Below are 26049 nucleotides of genomic sequence, written 5' to 3' on the forward strand. Positions count from 1 at the left end.
AGTGATACAGGCTAATCTTACTGGAGTTAGGTGATATCTCTTATTGGAGTTAGATGATATCTCAAAGAGGTTTTGATTTTCATTATTCTAATGATTAAAGATGATGAGTGGGAAGTCTATTATTCTTTTGATGCATCTGGTTATGCGCATAAAAGGAAAGCCCCTTCCAAGGACCTGTTGCTCTCTAAGGGCCTTAATTCAAAATACACTTTATACCAAGGAATCATATTTTGGGATAAAATTTCCTGAGTTCCTTCAATGGAAATTCTCTAGTTAATATCTTATATTTAATTATTTTTGAAAGGATGTTCAGTCTCAATAGTGGAAGGACAGAAAAATTATTAACTCATAGTTTTTCAGTAATGGCTAAAATCAATCCCATGAGCTCTCTCTCTGCTCTCTCTTTCTCTCTAGCATCCAGGCTCCCTGTAGGGATACTGTTTTCACAGTTTCTGTAAAGAGCAGATAGAAAAGAAATGTAAATCTTTTTTTTTCTTTTACATGCACCAGCTCACTACCTTTGAGAATCTGTTTCTGTAGCCTCAAGGAGTTCCTATAAGAACAATAGGGTGCTAGCATCCAGCCTCAGACGCTGCCTAAAAATCACATCTGGAAGGCAGCATCACCAATCTTCAAAAACACCTGTGTTAAGTGTTTTTTCAAAGGCAGGGCAGGTGCTTATCATCCAGCTGATAAGCAGACAGAAGGAGCATGTGCAGCAGTTTCACAGCAACCTGTTTATGTGGCTCTAATCACTACTTTTTCTTTTTCTTTGTGCCCATAAAGGTGGCAAGCCACTTGACCTCACTGCTGGTATTTCTCTTCTCTTTCTTTGAGATGCCATGCCATCATCTCCCTGCTTTCTTTTCTTCCTCTCTTTCCCCACTCTCTTTCACTCTCTCACTCCCTCTTTCCTTGGAAGAAGATAAAATAAATTTTATACTTTTATATCCTAATCTTTGATCAAAAGAAATCTTCCTCCCCAATGCCATGAGCACCTAGTGAGCTTTCCACTCTAATAATTTTTTAGTTCATAAAAATACTTAGAAGAATATATTAAAATTTAGGAACATTTAACTGTAAAGTAGTCCCAATTTATTTTTATATTCTTTTATTAATTTACAATAACTTACCCTGGTGCATAATTGCATATGAAAAGTGCTGCATGTCTAACACGTCCAATTCTTGAACATGGAGTAACAGCACAACCGACTTTGTAAGAGCGGTCCCAAACAAGCTAAAATAAAATTTTCAAAGAAAGCAGAAAATTTAATTCTAAACATTTGCTCTCTCATATTATAAATAATATATTTCATTCACGCAGAACCTTTTATCAAGCAACTTGAAGAACATAAACTATTTTCATGTAGAGAGTTATCATGGACTTAGGATAGCTTTTCCAACATTACATTTAGAGAAACTTTTTAATAGGTCCTACCAACACTATATGTTAGGAAAAATAATTTGAGAACACTGATCCAGCATAATGCTTCAGAGCCAAAGGATGTCACACCTGATGAACCAATTCAACCTCTGGTTGAATTTGAGAGTTTCAGGTCACTGGCAGGGAGGAAGACAGGAAAGAGAAGAGAAAAGGGTTTTATAAAATACAGTCGACAAAAAAAAAAGAAAGAAAGAAAGAAAATGGTTAAAAAAAATGAAAGTTACAAATAGATGAGAGAAGAAGAGGAACAATATAATTGCAGAAGAGAACCAAAAGAGATATAGGAGTAGAGAGTATGACTGCATGCTATGTGGGTCATTACAAAAAGTTTTGAGATACACAAAAATCAAGAAATGCAAAATTTGGAAAGAAACAAATAAAGCCAACACTGATAAACCCAGCAAGTTGAAAGTTGCACAGGTGAATACAGAGGGTACTGTCAACTGTGTTTATTAGAAATGAAATAATGGACCATACCACAGACTGTCAAAACTATGCAGTGACCTGCATAATGACATTTCTCCTTTGCTTTAAGAAAATTCAATTTTAAGGTAAAACAAAGTCTTAGTTTATCATTAAAAAGAAAAGGATGAGTAAAAAAAAAAAAAGAGCTGTCTCTCATGAATGGAAAAGCAGGTCTTGAATTGGAGTGAAAAAGATGGTAATAATGAGATACAGTCCAGAGATTCTTTGTTATGACTTTAATATTTTTAATATTTCCAAGTGAACAAAAAATAGTAGTGTTTTGTTAATCTCTGTGGAAGAGAGAGGAACCATTCCTGTTTACTTTTTAAGCCTGAGTGATTTTCAAGGTGTGATTCTTAATGAAATAGAGTGACACATTATAAAAACAGAAAGTAGAATGTCTGCAAGAGTAGACTTGAGCAGATTAAATGCAGGAGGCAAAAATGTCTAGGAGACCAAATTTAAAGAGTAAAAAATACAGAGTAGTGTGTCAGGCAGTAGATTTGGGTAGTTACTGAGGTTATCAAAGTCATGCTAAGGAGGCTGACTTTGATATGAGTTAAGACAATGGAGGATCACTGTAACTTTTTATAAGAAAAAGAAATGATGAAAAAAGGAAAGTGATCAAAAATTTCTGAAGCATGATTAGATGGAACAGAAATACTTGAGTTAAACATGAACAAATTCCAAACTTTTAAGTTCTATATAAAACATGAGATCAAGGTCTATTGATCAAATTAATCATCTTTTAAATAAACTTGGGAGTTCATACAATAATTCCTTATATACATATTTATTAAAGATATGAATAATGTCATGTTGTGTTGAGAATATACGAAAGAGAAAACAAGGTCCCTACGTTAGTGTAGGATCAGATATATAAATAGGTAATTATTAAACAATGTAATGTGCAAAATAATTAAAGTATCATCCAGGAAAGGAAAAGTGGTTCAGCATTCCTGGAATATTAAGTGTGAGGGTGGATTGTTGGACAAAAGGCAAAGAAATTATACTATTAATTTGAATTTCAAATATTTTAACCTATCAGCTGTATCAAAGGTGCTCAAACTTTTTAAACAGGGCGGCAGTTCACTGTCCCTCAGACCAGTGGAAGGTCGGCTGCTAAGCAGGACAGGCAGCAGTGGCAAAAACACCCGGCAGGCCGGATAAATGTTCTAGGCAGGCCGCATGATGTGGCCTGCGGGCCATAGTTTGAGGACGCCTGAGCTATATAGTTATATGTGTACTGATCTGTTTAAAAAATAACAAGTCTTTTACTTATGTTTACAGTCAATAATTTGTAAATAATTTTTATTTATTGTTTGCCAATTTTTTCCCTAGTGTGCATTATTTTTGAAAATGACCTTTCATGTTTGGGTATCAAGATTATATTTAAAGAAATGTTTTAATTGTTCACATAACAGAATTACAGACATTTTAAGATCTAGGACTGGTTAGAATTGTGATTTTATTAGAAGTAATACTTTTACCACTTAAGCTTATTTGTAAACTTGAGACAGAATGAAACTAGGCAGTAAAACAATTAAGGAGTCTATTGAATTAATAACAATATAAAAATTAGATACCTGAATATAATGAGAACAGTTTTTAGAGCAACTGTCATTTTGAAAATTATACATTTTCCTCTCTTCAAACCAACTTCTGATAGCGATACTTGCAGTAAATTCATTTTCAGGACCAAGCCACATATTTTCACCAATCCCGTAAAATTTAGGATGGGCCATTTGTACGTCTTCTAAGTGAGTATTACGCTCATACACACATTTTTTCCCCCATGCTCTAGCAGTCCGTGATAAAGCTACATCCCATGTCTGAAAAAAATGCAAAAAGCAAAGAAAACAACAATAATAATGATAATAGTTTTTTGTGCTCTAAAATATTTTCCTTTTATTCTCACAGTTAGATTTAAGGAAAACAATTTTAACTCTTGTACATATGAGTCTTTGTGAAATTTCTATGAGGAAACCTTTTTGATATAATCATAAATAAAACAACTGTTTCCTAAAGGACTATGTATATATTTTTAATTGAAATACTCAAATGATAGATGATACTGATAATTACAAGACTCTTACACGCAGCCTGTTTAGAAATGTATATACGTACAACGCTTATAGGTAGTCTGCTCAGAGAATGATTCTTAAGCTCAGTTCTCTTTGTACATAGTAATACAAAAATCAAAAGTATTATTTATCTAAGAACTATTTACTGAGAAAACTACTGTGTTGTGAAGAATAAAATGATAATTTAGCATAAATTTTATCCACAAGCTGTTTACCTATATATCAGACATATACTATACATAAAAACTTTAACCCATGGTAGTAGTTAGTAAATGTTACATTTAAAATTTTAATTAAGTTGCCAGAAATGTGAGAAAATATCATATTACTTCTTGGCTACCTATCTAGAAGTAAGCTGAAATGTGTGCATTTATCATCACTTAGAGGTTCATTAAGTTCATTATTAACTTTAAGGACAAGTAACAAAAACTACATGCTAGAATAATGAACAAGATAATCATCAAACTAAAATACTACCTACATGTGTTATATTTGAAAGTAAACATTTCTAAAAACTAATACTTAGATTTCCTTGCTATTTTCTTAGCATACATAAATAGAATATGGAAGATAAACAGATCAGACATTTAGAACATTCCCTCACTACTTTCCTACCCAAAGGTAAACATTGTTTAAAAAATTGCCTATCTATACATTTTCTTATGTTTATATATTTTGTAAAAGAATCGCCTATGTACGCATTTTTCTATTGCTATATGTACGCACATGTTCAAATATAAGTTTGGGTGTTTTAAATGGGTACTTAGCAATTTTTTTCCCTTGCACCATTATAATCATACTACATATAGTATCACTGGCCTGCAACTTGCAATTCTGATGTAGAGAAATGGTTCTATATTAGCACAGTTAGATCCGCTTAATTTTTACAAACTCTATATTGTATTCCATAGCATGGATAGCTTACAGTAAATGCAGCTATTCTACTATTAGTAGACTTTCAGATTGTTTCCCATTTGCAATATCCTATGAACTATCCTTCTGTAAGTAGATAGCTAGGACCTCTGGCTCTTCTGGAGACAAACACATCTAGTCTTGGTGCTGCCTTGAGAACTGCCCCACCTGGGAAGAAGGATAAGAGCAGGGACTGATCTTGATGCCATCCCACACTTAATTGTATTCGAAGCAACTGGAGGAGGGAGGGAACGTCTTATCAATCTGGGACTTCCCCAGCAGAGCCATAATAGAGTTTGGAAAGTGACCTAGAATAACCAAAGGCTAATAATCATGTCATTAGTTTAAATCTACTTTGTGGTTCACTCCTCCAGGTAGACTTTCAAACATGCAGCCTTGAGAACACCTGTTTATCGTTTGGTAACATCCCACTTCTCCCAAAAGCTCTCCCTTCAGACCAGGCCAATAAAAGCAAACAATCCCAAAATTCCCTGACAGTCTGTCAGTCAGTCAGTTACTATGCCTTTCTCTGCTGTGGAGACAGACCTGGTTCATTCTATAATAAAAAGCTTCTCCTGTGAAACTGACTCCTGCCTATGGTCACTATGTCACACTGGCCCTGCTTGTGATTTTGCCAAGCAAGGAGCCAAAGAACCAGGAATACAGTCTATAAACAGGCTGGACCTGACCTGACACTTTGGTGTGTCTGGTCATTCTTTGGCCAAGAGCACACCAAGAACCAAGAACAGACCACCACCCTGACACTTCTATTGACTTATTTTGCACACAGTTTACAAGCCTTATCCTTACTATTTACCAGTCCCATTTAAGTGGTTTTTAAAAGGTATTATCTCACTTAACCTTCACAATAATCCTATGAGGTATGCATTTTATTACTATTTCTGCTTTACATAGGAAGTAACTATAAAAACCCAAAGAGGTAAGTACAGATTTACTTAATGTCTCAGCCAGTAAATTGTGGAGCCTGGATTTAAACCTAGAAAATCGAATTCCCAACATCAAGTTTATAAGCACCTTATTTCTTTGCTCCTCATGACTGTGCAAATAAATTACAAAATTTCTATAACTGGCTGTCTGAATCGATTTCAATAACCTCTATTTTTTTATAACCTTCTCCATTAACCACTTGTTCTTTTAAGTTGTTCCCCAGAAATTATAGATTTTCCCTAAGAATTGAGTTTCTGAAGCGTCCTGGGCAGCCTTTTTGATGCTAAGACTCACCTGACCTCAACGTACTAGCAAGAACCCGCTCACCTGCCCCAAAGCCCCTGGTCTCAGCTAGTCAGGCAGCCTGGTGTAAGGCAGCTTCTTGCTCTCCATACATGATAGCTTGTAGTTAAGATAATAGTTCCAAATTCTTTCATTCAACTATGAATAAAATTATAGCATTATAATTGGAAATATAAGCTGAAGTTTCAAGAAGCAGTGAATAAGACACTTAAGAACTTTAAATTTTAAAATATTGATAAGTGTGCTTTAAGAAAGCACAGAACTTTAATTAGCCATGAGTTCTTATTTAAATAAAAAAGTTGAATCTTAATTTTTTTTTCCCAAGAGATGGAGTCTCAACTCTGTTGCCTGCAGGCTGGAGTATAGTGGCACAATCATAGCTCACTGCAACTCTGAACTCTTGGGCTTAAGTGATTCTCCTACTTCAGCCTCCCAAGTAGCTAGGACTACTTCCAAGCCATTGTACCCAACTCCAGCTAAATCCATACCCGTAGTCCCCAAGTTACAAATGAGATAGGTTCTGTAGCTTTCTTCTTATGATAAATTTATATGTAAGTTGGAATGGGTATATTTACCTATTACCTGTAATTGCCTCCATTCGTTAGTGTGAGTTGTATGTCAGTTGGATGTTTGTAACTTAGAAACTTACTTTAACAGGCTTTATTTGTAAGTGCAAGTTGTACATAAGTTGGATATTTGTAACTCAGGGACTGCCTATAATCTAAGTCATGCTCCCTCATAGGTAACATCAAAGTTTTAAGATTTTTTTCAATACTATATTTACCTAGACTATTATAGATCTTTTCTCATTAATTAGGATTAGCATTTGGTAGAATGCTTTAAAAAATTATCTCTATTCTATTCTGACAGAGTCTCACTTTGTCACCTTCAGTAGAGTGCTGGGGCATCAAAGCTCATAGCAATCTCAAACTCTTAGGCTCAGAGTGATTCTCTTGCCTCAGCCTCCCTAGTAGCTGGGAATACAGGCACCACCACAACACCCAGCTATTTTTTAGAGACAAGGTCTCCCTCTTGCTCAGGTTGGTCTTGAAAAAATAATTTTTAAAGGAAGGTAGAATCACAACCCCTATACATGTAGCAATGATTTTATTTAATTTATCATTATTATTATTTTTGAGGCAAAGGAAAAAGAAGTTATTAATTTGCTGACAATGAGGAGTCTGGCAGACTCCTGTCTCAAAAAATACCAACACCCAGACTTCTGAAAAGAAGCACAGAAATTTTAAAGGTTCCTGATTGATCCCACAGTCCAACCTTTGGCTAAAATAATCTGTGTCTTCTGCCCTGGCCTATCCCATCTTCAGCTAAAAAGATCTTGTGACAATTCCCTTGAGCTATTTCCTACGGCACAAAGAACAGCAGACATTCCCCTGCCCCTCTTACCCATTGGCCTGAGGCAGGGGTGTAGGTTTTATTTCTCTAAAATAAGGGTAAGGGTTTTCAAGAGATAGAAAACATTTTTTACTCTTTTTTTCAGACCATTCTCTGTTACATGTTCCCCACTGTCAATTTTACCTTTCCATGTCAGTAGGAGGAGGGGGAACATAATACTTACCCTGGAATGCTAGGAAGGGTCTCAAAAACTATTTCATAGGGGCTTAACCTAAACCTGTGTCTAAGGGCTACCCTAATCCAGAGGAGGGCAGGTGGCAATACTTTATTCAACTTCAGGTAGGTCCCATGCAATTTTCACTTGCTTACTTTTTGGGTTACCTCTGCTACAAAAGAGGGTCCATTATCATTGAGGTTCCCACTGGGGATTCACTCAAAGAATCTCACAGGTGACCACAGGACAGTGTGTAGTATATACAAGTGCAGATGGGAGGAAGCAAGGTTTTCCCCAGTGGACACTGCCATAGTAGCCAAACATGGTGATTCCTTGAGGAGGAACTGCTGAGCTGGAGTCCATCACCAGCAGATGGTTCTCCATGCTTGGTTTCTTTTCCTGAACTGCTGATACCCATCATCCCGTCATCCTCAAGGCTTGTTCCTGCTCTGTGTTGGCACACCTGTGTAGGAACTCAGCAAAGGCCCTGTCCTGGGGCCTGGTGGGAGCCCATCTTAGAACTTTAGATGCTCTCTTCATTCAGGTAGGACAAGCCCTTACCTCTTAAAATATATCTACTAATACTGAGTGAAACTGCCAATCACCCAAAGGGTTGGGCCCTCATATTGGGCTCCCTGTGAAGCAGGTCACCTCTCTGTCTTTAGATTGTTTTGAGCACACAGTTAGCTGCAAATGGGGTCCTCCTATGTCCCATCAAATTCAATAAGGCAAACACACAAACAGTCCATTGCAAATGGGGTCCTCTCAAATGAGATTCCCCCAATCCATTAAGGCAACACAACCCCAATGTTTGCACTCACGTAGGTGACTCGCAAGAGGCCAGACCAAAGCTTCAGTCCATGAGAATTCTTTCCCCACTTAGCTATGCCATTCCAAATGTCAGAGCTAGTCTTTAGTTTAAAAGGCATCTTGGGCTTCAGTGAGGAGGCTTAGAACCTTGGCCTCTCCTCATTTACAGAAGACGGCTAATCAGGTTTCAACTGTCAATTTGCATCTAGGCTTCTATGGTGATATTTGAGTTGGAGTTACTATCTGGGGAGGCAGAGTTTTTAAAGACAGTTTGGTGGGCAGAGGATTAGGCACTCAAGGTTTTCTAACTGGGGGTTTCAGGGCTGAACCATAGGTCCTTTGGTATGGGCTTCTGTCTAGGTGGGTCAGCCAATCCACTGGAATGCAGTTCTTTCAGTAGAAGGTCCAAATGTCCTTAGGATAAAATGATTTCTTTTTCTTCTTGGTAGATGCCTAGTAATGGGATTGAAGGATCAGATGGGAGGTCTTATTTGAGGTCTTTGAGGATTCTCCATACTTTCTCCCAAAAAGGTTGTATTAGTTTGTAAGAAAAACTTTTTATGATTTAATATTAAAAGCAAGCCAATAATCCCAGAAAACCTTGCTATTTCTTAGAGAGAAAATCAAAGTCTAGTTTTCACATTTGATATTAAAGATCATGTAAGGTCCCCTCCTCCCTCAAAAAGCCTTATAAATACATCTATCCAATCTTCACCAGCTTTGACCACGTAACATAAAGTTTCTTTTTTATAAATCTTCTCCAACTTTCTATATTGTCCTAAATTTTCTTCTTTCCCATCCTGTAACAGTCATTTTACTTTAGGACAAAATTACTTTGTCTTTACTTTGCAAAAAACCCACATCCTACATTCCTTGCATACGTTTCATGCAAAATATTTTTATCTACTAATATACCCTTCATTATGCAAAGAAAACTAGGAAGTAGTCACTTGTGAATTGTCTGTCACTTATCAGTTCTATAACAGTTGTGGAGATGAGGAGAAACTTCCCTTTTCCCCTAAAAGTTCACTGAAAGATCAGGTCACCATTAAGGCAGATTAATAAGAGAAAGGGGTTTACTTACCATGGGCATGTGGAGAATCTCAGAGTGATTACTCCAGTGAGGTCCAGAAATTTTTATACCTTCCTTTTAGAGGGAAAGGGAAGATGAAGAAGATAGGTCATTCTGTTTAGGGGTAATAAATGGTTGCCAGGGGAGGATAAATGAGTGGGGGACATAATTTGACTAATAAATGATGTTCTTTACAAATTATATTTAGGTCTGGGCTGCCTGCATTCTCCAACTGTTTTCCCTTGCAATATATTCAGAGAACAGGCAGAAAAGGAAGTCAATTCTTTCTTTTGATGGGTCAGTCTGGTTTATGAAAGAAAAGCCCCTTCCAATGCCTATTAATCACAACGGGCCTTTAATTCAAAATACTCTTCACACCAAGGAGTCATATTTTGGGATGAAATTTCCTGACCACTTTCACAATCTAGCAAATTTTATGAATACAGTATCTCACAATTTTTATCAGTGTATTCTATTTCATAGTAAAAGTTTTCAATGTGGTAAAAAGAATATGCTTATGAACAGACACATACATTCAGCCTCCCTTTATTATATAAAAATAAGAAGTCAAAGTGTATAAATTCAAACTTATAGTTAATAAATGTTCAGCAGTTCATCTTACTTAGAAATTATTAATAAATCTCTCTTGTTTAATTAAACATACTCTAAGACAATTACTGAAAAGATTTTGGAAACTACTTTTATAGAACACATTATAACACTAAATGAAGCTAGCCATCATTTTAGGTTATTTCTCTGTCAATTATTCTTATAATACATGCACGTTAGGTAAATATCAAAGAACAATCACAAAAACAGAAAATCCTAAAAAAGTTAAATATATATTTCTTGCTGTGTTCTATGGCTTCACTTGATAAACATGAAGTACTAGACATCAAGAAATCCATTTTTACTGCATCCTCACTTGTGCATTTGTTCTTAGGTTGAATTTATGATTTTTATAATCTTAAATATGTAGTAGATATTGTACGCCTTTTTGACTAGTAAATCCAAGTCGAATAAAAATGTATGCTTGTTGAGAGGTTTTGGGGTAGAGTCTGGGTGAGGGTCTCACCCAGACTGCTTTGTTTACTTCAGGGGTAGCAGAGACTCTGTGCTTCCCCGGCCGTTCCTTCCTTTCTTGTTGGCATGATTTCTATCAGGGATCATATGGAACTTCAGTAGCCTCTTTGGAAAAGTTCAGATCTCCTCAGACTGGCTGCTCAAGTCCTCTGCCTGCCTGTAACCTTGCTCTTCCTTTCTCCTTTTACCACCTTGATCTTCCTTTCAGTTCTCCTGAATCATTTGATATGGCCCCCTTCAAACCCTTACCTCCTCCTTCCCCCATCCACACCTCCTAGACTTTTCCCTTCTGACCCTAAGTCCTCAACTTCACATAGTCACTTGAACTTTAGGCCTCTTGCCCCCCTTGGGGTCTCTCAAGGGACTCAGGGATCCCCAAAAGCAACTACCTGAAGGAGAAAATGAAAAATAAGGAAGTGGAACTCAGACAGGCCTTGGAAACATCTAGACAGCTGTGTGATGTCCCCATGGTCTCCCACCTAAAGTGTAGTGCACAGCTTCTGTAAGAGTACACATCAAGACCAAAGAAAATTTTAAAAGCCTCCTTCACAAATATTAGTAAAAACCATTAGTCCTTATATTGATCAAATAGCCTTAACTTGTTCCATCTTCTAAAAATGTAATTCCTAGTCTTTTATATAAACCATGGAGTTTTGTATTGCTGTGTTGTACCCGACTCATTGCTAAAATTTTTAAATGGAAGTTCTAAAATATCTATTTGCATTTCTCTGTAGTGTGTATATGTATGTGTGGTATATATATGTGATGTTTTCTTACCTTAGGATGGTATTACCAAATTAATTTATAAAATCTCTTAAGGGAGTTCTATTAAAAGTGGCTCAGAGCTAAACAAGGACTTAATATGAATTAAATATTCCTAAAACTCTCAGAAATACAGAAATTATCCCAAATGCTTTGCAATTCACTTGACTTGGGTAACTCTTTGGGAAATAATTTTTTGTAAACAATTCACTACCTAAATTTGCTCAGTTTCTTTAGAATTACTAGTTTAGAATTATTAGTTTAACAAAAACAGCCGTATCTTCTGAGTTATTATCATTAAATATAATGGAAGTATGGAAGGAATCCTCATGCCCCTAACAAGAGAGTACAGCCATTTGGGGGACAGGTAATGAGGGAACAGACTAGAAACGACACTATATGATACAGCAGCCCCTCCCCACACTCCTGCAAATCCTCATGACCCTGACAAGAGTACGGCCATTTGGGGGACAGCTAATGAGAGAAAGTAGGTCAGAGACCACATGGCATGGTTACAGCAACCTCCTTCCCACACCCCTGGAATGCTCCAGGCCGGTAGCCCTGGTGCAAGATTAATACCTTTGCAGAAGGGAGTAATTCTAAGATAGCATCATTCACTCTGCAGAAAAAAAATGACTCCTTTCACTCGCACTCTTGAAACTGGGTGAGTGAGCTGACTCCTGGTCAAACTCCATTCTGTTCTTTTCTAATAAAGCCTTTCCCTAATCCTTAGTCTAATAAAGCCTTCCCTAATCCTTAGGCCAGACTAAGGTTCCCATGGGAGAAACAGGGTCAAACACATATGCATATGCACATATGCATATGCATCCAGAAAAATTTTCCAGCTAGGACTCAGGGAGTGCATCCACCCTCAAAACACAGGGCCCAGAAGGACTACCAGCTCGGGATTCAGGAGTAATCGCCACTTGAAAGAACTGCGAAAAAGTTTCCATCCCAGAAGCACCTTTCAGACAAAGAAGCCTAGAACTCTCATCCAGCTTTAGAAAGTATGCTCAGAATCTTAAGAATCAAAATCAGTTATCACCGTGCTTCAACGGACTGTCATCCGGAGCACTGGCTTAGGAGTCCGACTCACCAATGGATCCCCGATCAATCAGTCAGGAATGAAGACAAAGGCTTCAAAGGTGCACACTTGGGGTCCTGGGTGAGAGGTCTGGGGGTCCAGTGATGAATCTGATCCTATCCGAGTCACAGCAGCACCATAACTGTTAAAGAAAAAATTATTCATGACATTTGCTAACACAATAAGGAGGACTTTATTTAGGACTATTGTGATAGAGGGCAAGACTATCACAAGAAGGGTGAGAGAATGGGCTCAACTTCAAAGACAGCAAGGGCAAGTGGGGATTTACAGCAACAGAACAGAAGTAGGCCATCAGAGGATGTAAAATTACTAAGAGGAGACAGGCCATCAAGGGTAGGAGAGTGCTTGCCAAACTGACCTAAAAGGATTTTGCTGAAGGCAGGGAAAGGTGATCAGATATCGAGGGCAGTGGATTCTCTCTAAACTTGACAGACCATCAAGGGTAGGAGAGTGCTTGCCAAACTGACCTAAAACCTTCAGATTTTTGCTGAAGGCAGGGAAAGGTGATCAGATATCAAGGGCAGTGGATTCCCTCTAAACTGGGCTGACTGTGATTCTTGATAAACTTTGCAATGTAGCTTTAGGACAGGGCCCAAGGTCAAGACTTTGGCAAGAAGGTGGCTCAGGGATTTTGGTCAAGGAGTTTTTGTCAAAATATATAGATTTCTGATTTTAGAAACTGAGCAAATTTAAGTAATGAATTTTCTACAGGTGACTGAGGAAGAACAAACATTATTAAGGGACTTAGAGACCATTATTGTTTTTTGTATCACCAATATATTGCTAGGTTGATTTGGTATTTTAATTTCAAAGTTTGTGCGTACAGTCATAAATAAAATTGGTCTACATTGCTTTCTTTTTTCTCCTTGTTATATTTATCAGATTTGAAGATTCTAGGTTTATTAAAGAATTTCCAATTTCATTTTTTAAAAACACAGGAAAATTTTAATATCACTGGAAGTATCTGTTCTTTGAAGATAATTTAGAATTAACCCCATTGTTACCACGTCTATTTACAAGACACATCTTCAACATCCTTGTTACTGCCTTCTACAGCACTGCTCTGTCAGGGTTCCTAAATCTTTTTGAGTTATTTATATTTCACTAAAAAAAAAAAAAATACACTTGAACTATTGTTAACTAATAAATTAATTTTATTGATGTGTTTTGGACATAATATTCTCTTACAATTCAAGGTAATTATAATTCTTTTTATTCTATAATAATAGTTTTGTTTTGTTTTTTTGAGACAGAGTCGCACTATGTGGTGCTCGGTAGAGTGCTGTGGCATCACAGCTCACAGCAACCTCAAACTCTTGGGCTGAGGCAATTGGCTTGCCTCAGCCTCCTAAGTATCTGGGACTACAGGCATCCACCACAACGCCTGGCTATTTTTTGTTGCAGTTGTCATGGTTGTTTAGCTGGCTCGGGCTAGGTTAGAACCTGCCAGCCTTGGTGTATGTGGCTGACACCGTAAACACTGTACTATGGGCACCAAGCCTAAAATAATTTTTTTTCTCTTTCCTTTTTCTTAAGTTTATCTGGAGGGCTTATTTTCCCTCAGTTCTCTCAAACAAGAATTTTGGGGGATTTTTGTAAAAAAATTTTTTTTTCTTTTTTCATTAATTTCACCTACTACTGTTATTCTCTCATTTGCTCTGCTTTTTTCCTTGAACGTTTTAGTTTACTTATTTTCAGTTTACGTAAGGGGACATTCAAGGTTGATTGTTTTTTTCTATATTTTATTTATATGTCATGTGTTTTGATATTAAGTGTCCACATGTTGGGGATATTTTGTTTTTCTTCTTGATCTAAGGATAATTTAGAAAACATTTCTTAATTTATAAGTAGTTATGAGTCTACCGCCCAACATTTGTTGTTCTATTTCCTAGTTTTGTTAAATTGTGATCAGAAGTTTAGCTTGTGAAATCTCTATTTAAAAAAGAAAATCTCCATTTATGAGCAAGGAAAAATTAATTTTTCTGCAAAATTTCCATAGACATAAGAATGTCTATTTTTTATTGAAAGGGTATACGATTATTGATTTTGTCCAGTATTTATTTGTGTTATATATAAGTTTATTTTTCAAATCTTCATTTATAAAATTTGGAGAAAAGTAAGAAAACATCTTGCAATTACTGTGTTTTCAAAAGTATTTCCTTAAATCTCTAACAAATTTTACTTTATGTATTTTCTGTTGGTCAGTACACAAATGTCTTTGATTTGTTGATCTTCATGTGTTATATCTTTTTTCATTATACAATATTCCTTTTTGTCTATATGAATGTTTTAGTCATCATCTCTATATAATTTTATTGTTTCTCTTTTATAATTATAATCTTCATGATATACTTTTATTTATCTTTTTATTTTCAATGTTTTTAAACTTGTTTCAGGTATATATTTTTTGTAAATAAGATAAAGATGAATTTTTCTTTAGTCAGTCTGTAATTACTGACAAGGAAATTAAATTCTCTCATATTTGCCATGATAATTAATATATTTAGCTTATTACTATATCTTATTTTATGTTACCATCTATTTTTATCTTTTCTTATATGACTTAAATTTCTTATTCCTTCCTTCTTCTCTTCTATAAATTTGCAAATTCAATGAACTCTTTCCATCTGCTAGTCACTCATATCAAGTCATTATGATAATCCTTACGACAATCTTATTTACCATTAATTAACTTCAGTTATCATACTTAAAATTGTATGAGTTTGTACTTAAAATTGTATAAGTTTATTAAATATCAAAAATACATAAAATATATAGCTATGGTCACTTTCACTTTGATGTTTTATTTGCTTACTTCTTCCCATCATCCACAAAGATAAGACTTTGGCAATGCCACTCCGACTATTCTAAATACTGATTTTACTGAGGTTATTTAGAGCTTTAAGTTTTTGTCATTACATTTTTCTTCCTATATATATATCATGAATATTTCTTTAATACATTAACACCATGCTCTGAAAAGTACTTTGTTTAAAAAATACTGTTTATTTCTTTTCTTCTTTTTTTTTTTTTGCAGTTTTTGGCCAGGGCTGGGTTTGAACCCACCACCTCTGGCATATGGGGCCGGCGCTGTACTCCTTGAGCCACAGGCACCACCCAATACTGTTTATTCTTACAAAATCAAAACTACATAAAATCCTTGAGAAGTCGTGTTATTACCTTGCTCCCTGCTATCCCTAAGTCTTGCATTAGTAACACTGAGTCCATGTGATATGTCTAGTGTTATTTATCCAAGCATACATTCTTTTTCATTACTGTTTCTCATACAAGATGCACCATAATATACATTGCATTTTCCAAGGTCCAGGAGCTATTTCCTTGTTAGTACAAAGAGCTTTATCATTCCTTTTCCCCCACAACTACATGATATTCTTTTATATGAATTAACCACATTCACGTAATTAGCCCCTCACTGCTGGACAAGAGAGTGTTTTTATAATCATTTGCTATTACCAAACGATGCTACAATGAATAACCTTACCCCAACACCATTTCTTTCTTCTGTGGTATGTCCTTTTGAGATCAGAAGGACAAAGGGTAAATATATTTACAATTTAATAAGTATTGTCATATTCCTCACTACATGGATTATATAATTTTGCTTTCATACCAGTAAGGAGCGGCATGGGGATAATCTTTCTGACATTGATATATAGTCCAGAAGAAATTTTTAAAAGCTTATTAATCAGCTATATAAAAATATAAAACATCTGAATGGCAAAAAATATAATAAATAGATAGAAAGAAAAATATCAAACTAATTACAACTCACAAAGGGCTAGCTAATACTCAAAGAAAATGGAGGTGAAGCTAAAAACTTAATAGAAAAATAATAGATAGATGATATTAACAGATTGTTAGTCACATGAAAGGATGTACACCTTGCTTAAAGTAAAAGAAATAAGAATCAAAATTATCTTCACATGTTACCTATTAGCCTAGTAAAATTTCAGAAGTCCAACAATATTTTTATTGGCTACTCTGTGGGGCATTATTGACCCAGTTGGAGTTTACACCTGTGTATAGGTGAAGCAACATTGTCTTTTTCAAATGACTCCCCAAATCTCCCCAAAACAATTCATTAAAGGTCACAGATAAGTCACAATATAGGTCACAGATAGGAGAAGCTACTTTTATCATATACTAACTCTTATGTATCTGGGTTATTTCTGAACTTCCTTATATTCTTCTAGTGGTATGTCTTTAACATACCAGTACCATACTGTATATATATTTTTACTTACTGAGGCTTTATAATATGCTATAAAATCTAAGATGGCTGATCACCCACATTTCAAACTTTTCTGGTTATTATTATTTCATTTATCTATTCATTTATGTGTTTATTTTTGAAGCAGGCTAAATGTCTGTCAAAGACAGAATAAGTAAAACATGTAGGACATTAAGGGATAAAATATTATAGCAAATAAAATTGAATGTGCTAGATTTCTATCAACTTGAATAAATCTCAAATGTATAGTCTGAATGAAAAACCAAATAATACAATAATAAATACTATGTGCAATTTATGTTAATATAAAACAAACGACTCAAAATAACATATTTTTAGCATAGATAACCATATATGTATTCAAAAGTTTAAAAAATGTACTAGAATGATTCATATCAAACTATTAAATGTTACTGTTTTGGGGGGTTAAGGAAAGGTTTGTAATGTTTTCTCTTTTTTTAAAAAGGAGGAAGTTTTATTTATAATATTAAAAGTTAAGAAGTTCAAAATTGATATTAGATATCAAATCATATGTAATTTTCTGGTACATGTGGGAGACAAGTCTAAGGCCTGGGTCCTCTTATATTACTACCATGTCAGGTTAAAAACAGAAATCTCTTAGCCCAGAAGAACCCAGAAAAATAAAGGAGGAATTCTATGCTTCTAACATCCACTAATATAAGACAGTCCAGCATGAAGGGGAATAAGCTAAGAAACAGTCTTCTAATAGTGCCAGTTCATAAAAATAGAATAAAATGAATAAAATGTTTAGATTGGATCCTATGAAGTTGCTTGAGTTTTCTAGGTCAAAAATGGTTGAAAGTAACTTCATATAGTCCCAACTACGTATGGTACAAAAAAGTTAAATACAGAGCTGAACTCAAAGAAAAGACAGATAATACTCAAGTGCCAGAAATGAAGAGAAAAATTAAAATCCAGGTTGGTCAACTCATAAACCTAATCTACAAAGAGGCAACATCAGACCAAATATAAATGTCACTAATACAGAAACAGAAAATGTAGCCAGGGAGCCACTGAAGGCAAGTTCTGAAATTGAGATCTTTGTGAAAAATTAGCATGCTGACTGCTTTCTAAATCAAAGAGTATTAGAACATCCTGCCCATAAGCCTAAAGAAGTGACAAGAAAGTGGGATGGAAAAAAAGTAGAGAGAAATCAAAGTCCTAGAGCTATACCATGCAAATAGGCTGAGACTATACTTACATTGGCTGCGTAAGCTGAGAATACCCAAGCAAAAATAATATAAAAACTGACTCTAAGAGAAGAGTAAAGCAAAATAAAAACCTACTCTGTAGTAATATTCTTCTACAACTTGAACAACATAGACTGTTTGTTTCACACACAATCTCTGCTGAAGATGAGCATATGAGAGAAAATTATAAACATGACAGAAGATCAGTAGATAAAACAAGAGAATTAGCACCTAAAGAAACTAAAATAATAAAAACTAAAAAATATTTAATAAAAAATTATGTTTAAAATGAATATAGAAATAAAAATTATAAGAAAATAGGATAGTGGGGGAATACAGGCAAATTAAAAATAAAATTAAAAAACAGGGATGGGTGTGGTGGCTCTAGCACTCTCAGAGGCCAAGGTGGGTAAATGGCTTAAGCTCAGGATTTCAAGAAAAGCCAACCAAAAGACCCCCATCTCTAGTAAAAATGGGAAAAAAAAAACCCCAAATCTAACAGGTATTGTGGCAGGTGCCTATAGTCCCAGCTACTCAGGGAGACATAGGCAGATGCATCCCATAAGCCCAAGAGTTTGAGGTTGCTATGAGTTGTGATGGCACTACAGCAGTCAACCACGTGACAGAATGACCCTGTCTCAGAAAACAAACAAACAAACAAACAAAAACTCTAGGGGAAAAAATCATGAGCCAGTGAAATAAATTATTAAAAACTGAAGGGATAAATAGTGACTAAAAGGTGGTTCTGAAACAAGGACTAAGAAAGAGAACGGAGAGGAAAAGATGGAGGGGAAGGAAGGAGAGAAAGTCAAATATACATGTAATAGGAGTTCAAAAATGGGTCAAGATTAGAGATAATGAGAAAGATGCAGCACTGTATGAAATAATGCTAAAGAATTTCAGTCTTAAAATAGACATGCATACACAGATTTGAAAACAAAAGTTGTGAACAAAATAAATAAAAATGAATGCATACTTAGAACCAAAATGATACCTGGGGAAGAAAGATAAATCATCTTTCAAAGAGCAATAGTAGGACCAGTGGATCTCAAATGTTAGTACACTTCAGAATCATCAGGAGGCCTTGTTAAAATACAGATTACTGAGTCCAAACCCAGTATCCAATAGATCAAAGGGTAGAGCCTGAGAATTTTCTTCTCTAACACGTTTACAAGTAACGCTGATGCTGTTGGTGCAATCATTTGTGAGAACCTCTGAGTTCAACTGACAAAAGAAATCTCAAAAGCAAAATTGGGAGCCAAAAGACAGTGCTGAGAACAAAGCATTATCATTCAAGAGTATGAAATAAAGATTACTTTTTTTTTTTTTGAGACAGTCTCACTATGTTGCCCTCAGTAGAGTGCTATAGTATCACAGCTCACAGCAACCTCCAACTCTCGGGCTTAAGCAGTTCTCTTGCCTTAGCCTCCCAAGTAGCTGGGACTACAGGCGCCCACTATAACACCTGGCTATTTTTTTTGTTGCATTTGTCATTGTTGCTTAGCAGGCCTGGGCTGAGTTCAAACCCACCTGCCTCAGTATACGTGGTTGGCAACCTAACCACTGAGCTATGGGCACCGACTCATAGAGATTATTTTAGATATGGAAATATTGAATTTACTACTCAGACACTCTTACTGAATGAGCTATTAAGGGATATATTTTAGGCATAGGAAATTCAGGAAAGAGTGGGTTGCAAGAAGTAATGGTTAGCAAAAAACACTGGTGCTAACAAACCTAAATGAGCATAAATAATTACAATAATGTAATAATTTATTGCTCTTTTTTTTTCCTTGAGACAGAGTCTCACTATGTCACCGTCATTAGAGTGCCATAGCATCACAGCTCACAGCAACTTCAAACTCTTGGGCTTAAGCGATTCTCTTGCCTCAGCCACCCAAGTAGCTGGGACTAAAGGTGCCTGCCACAACACCTGGCTATTTTTTGTTACAGTTGTCATTGTTGTTTAGCTGGCCTGGGCTGGGTTCAAACCCACCACACTTGGTGTATGTGGATGGCTCCGTAACCACTTTGTTATGGGTGCCCAGTGAATTTTAACACTCTTGAATAACCAATGCATCCAAAGAAGAAATCACAAAAGGTATTAGGAAATATCTTGGAACAAATGAAAATGAAAACAACAATATACTCACACTTATGAGATGTAGCAAAAACAATGCTATGAAGAAAATTTATTGCTAGAAGAGCTTACATTAACAAAAGATGAAAGAAAACAAATTTTTAGGAATCTAAGCTTACATCTTAGGGAACTAGAAAAGGAAAGATAAACTAAACCCAAAGCTACTAGAGGAAAGAAATAAAGATTAGAACAGAAATAAAATAGAAAAACAGTAGAAAAAGCAACAAAACTAGGAGTTGGTTCTTTGAATGTATCAACAAAAATGATAGACATTTAGCTAGACTGACTTTAAGAAAAAAGACTTAAATAACTAAAATAAAAAATCAAAGGTGATATTACTTTTAATCTTACAAAATAGAATTTTAAGAGAGTGCTAAGAATAAATGTAGGCCAACAAACTGCATAACATAGATGAAATGGACACATTCCCAGAAACACAAAACCTACTAAGTGCTAATCATGAAGAAATAGAAACTCTAAATAGGCCCATAACTAGTAAGGAGAGTGAGCCAGTAATAAAAATCTCCTGGTAAAGAAAAGCCAAAACCAAATGACTTCACTGGTGAATTCTAGCAAACAGTTAAAGAAGTATTAATACCAATTCTTTCACTCTTCCCCAAAATGAAAGGGTAAGAATACTTAGGTATTCATTCTGAGAGGCCAGGATCTAAAAGCCAGAAAAAGGCACTATAAGAAAAGAAAATTACAGACCAATATCCTTCATGAATATTTCTAGAAAAATCTTCAACAAAATAAAAAAAATAATTCAATAGCATATTCAAAGACTAACACTTCACGACTCAGTGAGATTTATTCCTGGGAGGCAAGGATAGTTTCAACATATGAAAATCAACCAACGTGATAAACCACATTAACAGAATGACACCTTAATTGATCAGAAAAAGCATTTGACAAAATTCAACATTCTTTCATGATAAAAACATCAAAAAACTAGGAACAGAAGGAAACTACCCCAATATAAAAAAAGCTATAACTTGAAAGCTCACAGGTAATGTTATATTTAAAAATGAGAGAGTGAAATGATTCCCCTAAGACCTGGAACAAGACAATGATGCCCACTTTTGCCATTTCTAACTAGCATAGAACTGGAAATCTTAGTTAGAGCAATAACTGAAAAGCATCTAAACTGGAAAGGAGGAAGTAAAATTCTCTGTTCAAAGAGACACGCTCTTATACATAGGAACACCCTAAAGATTCGACACACAAAAAATCCGTTAGAACAAATAAACAAATTCAGTAAAGTAGCAGGTTACAAAATCAGCACAGAAAAATCAGTTGCATTTCTATATATTAACAATGAAAAATATGAAAAGGAAAATTAGATAAACAATTATATCACAATATTATCAAAAAGAATAAAATCCTTAAGAATAAATTTAACAGATAAAGGAAAGGCATATATACTGAAAACCAGAAAATATTACTAAAAGAAATTAAAGAAAATACTAATGAGTTAAAAGATATCCTATGTTCATGTACTAAAAGACTTAATATTGGTACAATGCCCACAATACCCAAAATGTTCTACAGATCAATACAACCCCTATCAAAATTACCATGATGTTTTTGCAGAAATACAAAAATACATCTTAATACTCATATGAAATCTTAAGGGACTCTGAATGGGAAAATAACCTTTAAAAAGCACAAACTTGGCCAGGCACAGTGGCTCACACCTATAATCCTAGCACTCTGGGAGGCCAAGGTGGGCAGATCGCTTGAGCTCAGGAGTTGGAGACCAGCCTGAACCAAAAGCAAGACCCTGTCTCTAAAAATAGCCAGCCATTGTGGCAGGCACATGTAGTCCCAGCTACTCGGATTGCTTGAGGATTGCTTGAGTCCAGGAGTTCAAGGTTGCTATGAGTAATAACACCAGGGCACTCAACCCCAGGGTTACTGAGTAAGACCCTGTCTCAAAAAAAAATATATGAACAAACTTGAAGGACACACTTCCTAATTTGAAAACTCACTACAACATTATAGTAATCAAACAACGTATACTAGCATACAGATAGACATCAGACATATAGACAATTGTTATAGAATAGAAAGCCAAGAAATAAACTCCTGAATATAGTTAAATAATTTATGACAAAGTGCCAAGACTATTGGGGAAAACACCAGTCTTTTCAACAAATGATGTTAGGAAAATTGGTTATCTAATTGCAAAAGAATGAAGTTGGGGTTTTACCTTACATGATACATGAAAATTAATTCAAAATTGATCAAAGACGTAAGAGCTAAAACTATAAGAATTAAAAAAAAAAAAAGGGAAAACTTCATGGCATTGGATTTGGCAATCATTTCTTGGATATGACACCAAGAGCATAGGAAACAATAACAGAAAAATAGACAAATTAGATTTCATCAAAGTTAAAAACTCCTGTGCATCAGAGGGCATTATCCACAAAGAGTGAAAATACAAGAAAATAATTTAAAATCATATATCTGATAAGGACTATTATCCAGAATATATTATATACAATTCAATAACAAACTAACAAGCGGATCAAAAACCGGGCAAAGGACTTGAATAGACATTTCTGCAAAGATAAATGGCCAATAAGATCATAGAAAGATGCTCAACAACAATAATCTCAAGGAATATGCAAATCAAAACCACAATGAAATATCACTTCATGCCCATTAAAATATGGCTGTTATCAAAACAAATAAAACCCAGAAAATAACAAGTGTTGTCAAGAATGTGGAATACTTGAAATGCTTATGCAATACTGGTGGGAATGTAAAGAGATGTAGCTGCAAGGGAAAACAGAATGGTGGTTCTTCAAAAAATTAAACACAGAATTATCAAGTGATCCAGCAACTACAGTTGTGGGTATATCCATGTACACCCAGAAGCAGCAAACTTCCAGAAGACGGGAACTAATACTTGTACATCCATGTCTATGATAGCACTGTTCCCAATAGCTAAAATTTGGAGGCAATCCACAAGTCCATCGATAGGTAAATGGATAAACAAAGTGTGGCATACATGTACATTAGAATATTATTCAGCCTTAAAAATGAAAGAAATTTTGACACATAGTACAACTGGATAGACTTTGAAAACATTATACCAAGTGAAATAAGCCAGTCTCAAAAGCAAATATTACATGATTCCACTTATATGAGGTACCTTGAGTAGTCAAAGCCATAGGGAGACAGAAAGTAAAATATTGATATCCAGGGACTAGGGTTAGTAGAAAATGGATACTACAGTAATTGGTTGACAGGTATGAAGTTACAATTTGGAAATGTTTCAGTTTGGAAAAGTTTCAGTTCCAGAGATGGTTTGGTTGGTAGTGATGGCTGCACAGCAATGTAAATAAATGTACATAATGCTACTGAACTGTACACTTAAAAATGTTTAAAAAGATAAATTTTATGCTCTGTATATTGATATGCTATTTAAAAAAAACCCTATGTTTTGGTGTTTAAAAACAAGGTAGAACAAAAATACTACATGAAAACAGCATTGACATGGAAGGGAGATATTTAGAGTCTAGGTGTTCTAAGAGCTTTTTTAATATTTGTAAGGAGGTTACAGATATTTTTGGACTTCAAAAAGTACATATATTAGGCTTGGTGCCTGTAGCTCAGCAGCTAGGGCGCCAGCCATGCCAGCCATATACACGGGGCTGGTGGTTTCAAACCCAGCCAGGGCCTGCCAAACAATGACAACAACAACAAAAATGGCCAGGCATTTGAGGTGGGCTCCTGTACTCCCAGTTACTCCGGAGGCTGAGGCAAGAGAATGGCTTAAGCCCAAGAGTTTGAGGTGGGTGTGAGTTATGAGGGTACAGCAGTTTACTGAGGGTGACATAGTGAGACTGCCTCAAAAAAAAAAAAAAAATATATATATATATAAATGCCCAAAATAACCAATGAAAGACTAAGAATAAAATGAATGATTTCCAAACATGTTAAAGTTCTAAATAGACTAACCTATTATGATAGACTATACAATCTATAGTTAATATTTAGGTCCCAGTAAAATACAAGTGAAAATATACACAAACTTTTAGAAAGGAGAAAAGGTTAAAAATTTGGGGTGGGGTTTTAAGCTATAATTCAAAGATGATCCCTTTTAAAGTGTTCATTTTTTAAAATATAGACTGTGGGCATACAGGTATGTTTTTTCCATACTTTTATTTTTGAAATATTAGACATACTTAATTATTAGATACAAGAAATACAAAATGTATAAAAAGTTATATTAGAAAGTATTGTGAATTTATTAATTTTTAGGAATAAGGAAAATCTTCAAATTGTAAGAAACAGAATTTACCACAAAGGTTGGGAAATCAGCTAAAACTCTTAAATAGCTCCAAATTCTATAATTGAATTTAAAATAATTTTTAAATGGGCTTAGAAAAAAATATTGTCAGCAGGACAGAATGCTACCATATTTCTATAAGAAAGCATATGATCTTATGATTCAAGGGACAAAAACAAGAGAAGCATATGATCTGATAAAGAAATGATGGCAATATAAAAGGTAAAGGAAATGAAAAAACTAGAATTAAATATATCCAACCGAAATGAGCTATGATGATGCTACGACACTACCCAGGGCAAGACAGAAACTCTGTCACAAAAAAAAAAAAAAAAGAATTTTAAATTTAACATTTAAATCGAAACACCATTTGAAAATTTATTCGTTTAGCAAATAACTGAAAATGCCCAAGCCAGTGAGAGTTTGCTGAATATACAGCTGGTGTCAGGCACAATACTTTAGAAAAGTAATCGCTACGTATCAAATAAATTAAAAGATGTATTTATCCCATTTCTGAATTTTTTGCTAAGGACCTAATCCCAAAAGAAGACATTTGTCTACGGAGGTAATCCTTCCACTATATTCCATAACTCTGAGGATCCCAATGAGCTCGGTTCGAGGATGGTTATTTACTTGGCGGGTCTTGCAGTCATTTTTAATGGCAATCTTGAAAACTTCATAGCAACAAGAAATAGTTGATGAGGTGTTAAATGAATATGAGGGGTGAAGGGGATAAAGCACACACAGAAACGCAAAATCAAGTTTAGGGCTGAGGTGAGGACAACTCCCTTATGAGACACATTTGGAGCGGACATCAAAAAATACAAAAATTAAGATATGAAGTATTTTAAAAAGTCAGAACTAGTGTAAAACATCTATGATGGATAAAAATTCAAAATTCTAAATAAAAACAGGATCTACTCTTGACTTGTATCATCCTGAGAATGCCTCACTTGCATCTCCCTAATCCAGACCCTGAGGACCCTGCTTTTGGTTATGATATTGATCTTTCCTTCATCAATACTGATATTTGTGATATTTTTAATTTTTAAAAAACGGTTGCATTAAAGTATCATTTTCTTGATACTTCAATTAGCACCCCCTTTGTACCTCAAGCGAGTGCCTCCACTGCCCCTATTCCTGGCCCCTGGCAATGCCGCGGTAACAACTATGTGTCAGAGTGGCAGCGGTTTTTATTTCTTGGTGTATAAACTTTACGTGAATTTTTAAATCTCAACTAAGAGTGCGGTTCTCCGTGATCCCTGAGCCCAGATCCCTCGGCCCAGACCTCCTGCGGCCGAGTGGAGCGCTGGGACCAGGGAAGCCGGAGGTCAGGGAAACCGCCTTCGGGCCTCACCATGAAGCGCAAGCCAGACCCTCGGGGATAGACGTTCCCCCGAAGCTCATTGTGGAGGTCCACGTACTCGTTGATAAAGTCTACGTCCTCTTCGTGCGGCAAGAAACTCGCGTTCAAACCGGAGCCCAGCAGCAGTAGCCACAACTCCCAGAGCCACAGCTTCAAAATGTCTCCGAGCGTCAGCGGGAGCGCTCGGGTACACCACCTCCAGAAGAAAGGCCCGGGGGCCTCCAT

General features: G+C 35.5%; 1 protein-coding gene across 1 annotated transcript in view; it reads right to left on the minus strand.

The window, feature by feature from the left end:
* GLIPR1L2 (GLIPR1 like 2) overlaps positions 1 to 26049 on the minus strand; it is a 44914-nt gene extending 18865 nt beyond the window's left edge. The window contains exons 1-3 of the mRNA XM_023509185.1: positions 25816 to 26049; positions 3496 to 3741; positions 1134 to 1237 (exon numbers count right to left, since the gene is read on the minus strand). Of these exons, the coding sequence (XP_023364953.1) occupies positions 1134 to 1237; positions 3496 to 3741; positions 25816 to 26049 (584 nt within the window). The remainder of the gene's footprint in view (positions 1 to 1133; positions 1238 to 3495; positions 3742 to 25815) is intronic.

This window comes from Otolemur garnettii, unplaced genomic scaffold (assembly GCF_000181295.1).
Source record: "Otolemur garnettii isolate 467f Iridium unplaced genomic scaffold, OtoGar3 scaffold00007, whole genome shotgun sequence".
Lineage (NCBI taxonomy): Eukaryota > Metazoa > Chordata > Mammalia > Primates > Galagidae > Otolemur > Otolemur garnettii.